The sequence below is a fragment of the Haliaeetus leucocephalus genome, unplaced genomic scaffold (assembly GCF_000737465.1).
Source record: "Haliaeetus leucocephalus isolate CR32 unplaced genomic scaffold, Haliaeetus_leucocephalus-4.0 Scaffold752, whole genome shotgun sequence".
Lineage (NCBI taxonomy): Eukaryota > Metazoa > Chordata > Aves > Accipitriformes > Accipitridae > Haliaeetus > Haliaeetus leucocephalus.
In genome coordinates, this window is record NW_010973188.1 from 3,721,298 (window position 1) to 3,727,706 (window position 6,409).

The 6,409-nt window shown below is 37.2% G+C and overlaps 1 protein-coding gene across 1 annotated transcript; it reads right to left on the reverse strand.

Annotated features, from left to right (window-relative positions):
• Positions 1–1,058: 1,058 nt before the first annotated feature.
• CDC42EP3 (CDC42 effector protein (Rho GTPase binding) 3) lies at positions 1,059–3,079 on the reverse strand. The gene has a single exon (XM_010581227.1). The coding sequence runs from the start codon at positions 2,892–2,894 to the stop codon at positions 2,127–2,129; it is 768 nt and encodes a 255-aa protein (XP_010579529.1). The 5' UTR covers positions 2,895–3,079; the 3' UTR covers positions 1,059–2,126.
• Positions 3,080–6,409: the final 3,330 nt, after the last annotated feature.

Below are 6,409 nucleotides of genomic sequence, written 5' to 3' on the forward strand. Positions count from 1 at the left end.
AGACATTTTTTGGCAAACTAAACCAGGAAATCAAGTATAAAACACGACAAAGCAAAAATAACACAACTGCAATAGCTCTCTAAGAATCTGTTTCTGCTTTCTAGAGAATACTTACCTGAAAAGTCCTGCAAGATAATGACTTTTCATCCAGCAAATAGTTTTAATGTTCTAATCATGGTATTTGAAGCTGGTCTACAAAGAAAATGTCTAATTTACCATTTCATCCAAACTTTCCCTATGCTAATGACTGACAGATTTTTCCAGTTAAAGTTTTGGCCTAAATTCTCATTAGGTTCTAAATCCCCGGTCCCACAAGAAACATGTGGCCAAGCAGAGCCTTGAACCTGCTTTCTAAAATACAAAAAGCACTATAGTCACAGAACCACCATTCTTCTTGGATCACGAATGCACTGGAAATTTGATCCAGGCTTATACACAGAGAATATGAAGTAGAAGGCAATTAAGCATTTTCTTAAAAATAAACACACTTCTTGACCATTCTACATCTCAGTTCCTCATTTACAGGACGTCTCATTAATGCACATTAATATAAGTGCTTAACCAGAAACAGGGGTAATGACTGTGTTCCCAAAACACACTGAAAGAATGGAATTAGTTGGCATTGACTCCACAGAAATTTTAAGGATAAATATAATATACATTAAATCATCCATGACCTACATGTTCTGACAGGAAGATACAGATAAATGTGGTTATCTAATGAAGAATAGTCTACAAACGGTGTCAGGATTTTACCTAAAGACTCCAGTGAAAGCTGCTGGAGCTTTGCCATTAGCTTCACTAGGACCAAAGTATCAGTCTCTTGCCTCCAATTACTTAAAATCAGTGTATATCCTAGAGGGTCCTACCTGCTTGGAGTTTGCCCTTAAAAACTTGGGAAGTAAAATGAATCAGAGAAGTCAACTGAATTAAGATAGTAGAACTGATCTGCCCCTTGGTCCCATATTTCTGCAACTCTACTGCAGTCTGTTTCATTACAGCAGAAAACAAAACTTTGTCTTTTGGTGAGGCTATGTACTGAATGACAAAGACATAGCAATTTAAAGGGTTTTTTTATTGTATTGCACACGATATCTATGCAATCCATGTAGGTACTGTATTAAAGGATCCACATTTCCCAAAACATTGGCTGTTGCAGCACATATCACAAGCATTGTGAATAACCAGTGCCTTCTTCAAAAATTAAAATAATTGGTTGCAAGTTTAAGCATGTGTGGCAATAAATGAAGAAAAAAAGCAAGGAGTATCAATACATACTTCTTTTCAAACACACAAATATACAATTTTCAGAAGAGCACCAATAATGCCAAGCAACTATTTTGATGAGATACTGTATGTATAGGCTCTGCAGTAAAAAGCCAATATGCACACAAAAAATATATTTCAACTTTTAAAATAATTTAACCATATCATCTTGCATGTGTCACCTGTTTACAACATATTATTTCATATACAATGTCAGGCCCAAGCCTCAACTTGTGTAAATTTGTGCATATTCATTTAAAGCAGCTGAGACTCTGGACCAGGTGTTCAAGCTGAAAAAGCCTTCAAACTGTTCACATCTGAATACAGAGTGGTAGTATAAGACCAAGAAAGTAGTTACAGTGAAGTTATAACAGAAATGGTACTATAGAAAATGAAGAAAAACACTATCAAACCCCCAAACACAAGGTTCTAGAAAGAGGCCTACATGTAAAGTGATGTCATAATAATTTATAAAAGTGAATAATTAATATCAGTCTCCTTTCTGACACTTTGAGATTCTCATGTATTCAGAAGCCCATAGAAGTGAACTAACCAAATGTCACAATCGGTATCATCCTCAAACTGCTTCTTAAGTTTCTGATCATTAATACTGGTACTTAAAAACTTTCTATATTTGCTGAAAACTTATTAAAATTTAGCTTCCTGCTATGAGAATTTAGTGTAATAAAAATCATGAAAAACAATAGGTAAAAAAATAGCATTTTAAGAATATTTTTAGAAAACCCGTCAAACAACTGCAAATACAGCTGATTTTTAAGTGTCTCTACTTTCGGACTATGGTTTTTTTGTTTGTTTTTGTTTAAGTGAATCACTTGTAAAGAAACAAGGGAGTACCAGTTCTAAGATTTATTCTTGTCCATTACATTGAGGACCTCATCCAAAAGTGAAGGTCCCAAGTCAAGTTGTAATGAGAGAAGAGAGCCTGCAAGATCTGAAAGGGATTCTTCTGACTTAGTCTTTGTCTCGGTTAGTTCACGTGAAAGTCGACTGTCATCAAATAAATCAACTGTTTGCCAATCAGTGCATCGTTCAGAAAAGCTGGATGAGTGACTGTCTCTACCATTAGTAAAATGTGAAGAAGAACCATTTTGCTCCCATATGTCATCTTTGTATGTTTCTCCATCCTCCATCTGCTTACTTTTCTCCTGCAATTTTTCTTCTATTACTGGCTCACAGCTAAGCCTAGCATTTCTCGATGACCTGATGGATTCTTGCTTTGAATTAAATGTCACTGGTGACAGTAAGGGCAGTGTAAGGGCTTGAGAACCCCCAATGGCAGGAAGGGAAATAGCATTTTTGAGCACTGGTGATGGAGTTTCTGTAAACATGGATTCAGAAGTGCTGTTTGCCCTTAAGAATTCACTGTGGCCACCAGATTGGCTATCTCTGGTTTCTCCTTCATTTCCAGGCAATAGCTCATAGTTGCCCTGCAAAAAGGAGATGTCTCCAAAAACGTCATGTTGTCCCTCTTTTCCAATGTGTATGGTGTGACGAAAATCTCCAAGTGGTGGACTGATCATATCAGGAGATAAGATATCCCTTAGTTTGAATTTCTTCCCTTTCTTATTGTTAGCAGCTTTCAAGTAGATGGGTGTCTTGGCTGGCATCTTGCTCGTAGTTTCTGAGAGAGGAAGTTATTAAAAAAAAAAAAAGAAAGAAAAAAACAAAGGAAGGGGGAGGGAAGGGAGAAGCCTCCTACAAAATCAGTTATTCTTGGGAGACCTTCAGTGTTATCGACATTACATCATCATCTTGAACCACTCTTGCACATGAAGTTCCTTTCTTCTGATGCAGAGAACTGTGGGGTATGTGAAGGTGAATGTCTCCCACTGCAGATCTTTCCAAGGTAGAGCACAACTTTCAGGTCAGTTAGCAACCAAATGCCCTGCTACTTCCAGAACTTGAGAAAACCTGCATGGGATACAAAATCAGGTTATCATTAATTTATTTTTCATGGTTCATTCAGTCTTGTTTTTTAAAAAAAAAAAAATAAAAAAAAATTAGTAATAGTACTGACAGTTCCAGCCTGCAGATTAGCTTTATGATGTTGCTTCCCTTCATTAGGCAGGATAAAAGAGTTTAGATTAACAAGGGCTAGCTAACCTTTCTGTGACTTCATAGCTTTTTTTGAAGTCAGAGTTCCTTAGACACGGTTACTGAGCACAATTCATTTGATAAATATCACTATCTCAACCTTTCTTCTCTTTATTTGGGCATTCAAAATGCTGGCCTTTGAGAGCACATGCAGAAACACATTTATAACATTCAACAACATTAAATTTTTGGTAGACCTGGGAAGATTGACAGTCATTCAGGAAACCTTTTTGAAAATGGAGTAGACCACCTCAGATTAGAGAACTTGAGATACCACCATTTAGTGCTGGAACTCTCACAAACTGTCACCAATAACATTTCTGATAATTGTGCCCATTTAAAAGGGTAGTTTTATGTACTTGAAAAAAGTGCTAGTCATTAGTTAGAAACATCCAAATGCAGGTGTCTTAGAAGAGACTGATTCTTGTGACTACAATCTTTAGACTACAGGAATTCTTCATAACAATTAGTTATAGACTAACTCACAAATTATGTAGGCCGTGAGGCCAAAGTGACTCAGAGTTGTTCTGTGCAGCCAAATGAAACAGTATTTGCAAACCAAGTTGTCCTATTAGAATGTGGTCTCTGAAAAGCCTGATGAAGCAGTCCACGAGGGCTAACAGGCTATTGGGTCAACAAGTTAAGGAAAAACACTCTTCATTAATGCTTTAATGGTGTATTTCTTCCTCAGAGTACCAGTTCCTGACTCTTGAGCAATCTCAGAATAAATGTATTTTTCTCCTGGACATTTTTGTACTTTTCCCTATTAAGTCCATGGACCACCAGAGCATCACAGGTCACTCTTCCTCACCAGAAGATTCAGCCACAAACCCCTCACACTCTGTCCATTGCCATCATCACTCTATAAAGCAGCTTGCAGTTTTTGCACAGAAAGACTTTTCTAGCAGTAAGCAAAGGGAAGCTGTCTGTAACAAGGCTACTTTTGCTGCCTTTTTTCCATGCCCCAGCAGACATTTTTCTTCATCAAATTAACCCCAGTAAGAATCACCAGTTTTAAAACTTTGTACTGTATGGTTATACAGCCAGATTGTCAAGAAGCATTTAAGCATTTTCACAAATCCTTTAACCTGAGTAATTAGTTCCTACAATGGGGTACTTAACTGTGCATCACAAGAGGAGCTGGGAATCTAGCCAGGTTAGTATTCTGGTTTTTTGATTCCCACCCGATACCCACTGCACTTCAGATAACGTTGAAAAGCCCTCCCCCAAAAAGTACAACAGATATAAAGATGAAAGCTGTCATACAAAGTAAGCCTAATGTTCAATAAGTTATGAGGACATTTTATACTTTTAAGCTCAATTTTGAAATACAACTGATTGCATCAACCAGTTAAAAGCACTTCAAAGCTTCCTTCTACACAACAAAATGGTAATTCATTAGGCTCCACAGAATACCAGGACATTCACATTACATACCAAAACTTCACCAACTTAACTCCATGTCAGTACTGTAAGACAGAAAAGTAAGTCCTAAATAAGATCTCTGCTAGTGCCACATGCCATGGGAACAGAACTGATTAGTCAACTCAGTTACCTTTCAGTTTAAAGCTGAAAAATTCACAGCATTGTTTCTCCCCTGATTAACATTCTACCCAAGTAACCCATTTAGCTAAACAAAATGCCCTCAATTCTACAGAGAAGAATATTCTTAGCAAACAAAGCCAAATGGTGAGGTTGTTTTAAGTTTGTCTAGCGAACTCAGGTCTATCTTACTTCCCAGGAATAACAGGCCGAATTCCCTCTTGATTCTCATTCCTCATTCTTTCAGATCTTTTAATCTGTCATGAATGGCAATGTAGTGTCAATGTAGCCCAAAGTCATGCCTGTTGGTCACTAGTTTAAAATGAAAGACAAATCCGAGTTCATTCAAAGCTTTCATGGCTTCCACCAGTTTGGATGTGTATCAAACACCATGATCACCAAACTCCATAAGAAGATTTCAAAGAAACCTGAAGGACACAATGAAACATCTGAACATCAAGAAATACTAAAATCAAGTGTAAAATAACTTTTAATATAAATAATCCATTTTGACACACAAGAAGAGCACTGTATTTTATTTAGCTCATAGCTCGGGGAGAAAAAAACCTGCAAAAACCCCAAATAGAGCAAACTTTTGGGCATCCAGATCTCCTTTAGTTCTTGCACCATGAGAGAACCCCAGTAAGGGGCAGTGTAAAACCATACTACCTCTGAGGATGCTGCAAGAGGCTCTGGTGTTAAGAATTATAATCCCTCCCTATACAGCAGTCCCTGCAATTGTGAAGGCCTTGCCTTCCATTTGGCCAGTGCAAGAGGCTTTACATTTAAAGAGAAGAACTTTTACATGCTTACTGCAAGCATCGTTTTCTCTGCTGAAAACAAAGGCTACCCTTGCTGCAGATTTCACTAGCTACTGTATTGAAAATCTGCAAATTACACTTTGTAAATAAAAGATGAGGGTTCCTTCCTCAATGGACAGGCTTTCCACATACAGCATAACATAGGCTTCAGAGCAACTGTACTTTGTTTCTGCATACCTATCCTCTTTGTCAAGTACTGCCCAAAGGAGTACAGATTTTAATCTACTTTGAACAGCTGAAATATATCATAAATCTGGAATATTCACTTAGCCTAAAATACTGTTGTTACTCATCTTTCATTTGCAATTAAAGAAGAACCTATATCAATATATAATGTGGTTTAAAAAAAAAAAGGAAGGAAAAAATATAAAACCAACTTTGGCAAATGAAGAAACACTTAATGAGACTAAGCCTCCAGCTCAACTGCTGCAAAACTAAAAAATTAGTCTGCAAAATTCTCACACGAACCTTAAACACTCTCTGCATTCAGCAAGATTTAATGAAATCACCAGTACACAGGCTAAGAGAAGGGACACAACACACTCCAATCTCGATACCAGGCCACACAGTGAAGTTCACCTTGTCTTAAAATGAGACCTTTTTCTGATCTTGCTGCTAAGAGTCTCTGTTTTGACTAATTTCAACTCAGTAACAAAGTGAATGTA

Coding starts and splice junctions, on each gene's coding strand:
- CDC42EP3 (XM_010581227.1), bottom strand. CDS start 2,894: ATGCCAGCCAAGACACCCATCTACTTGAAAGCTGCTAACAATAAGAAA.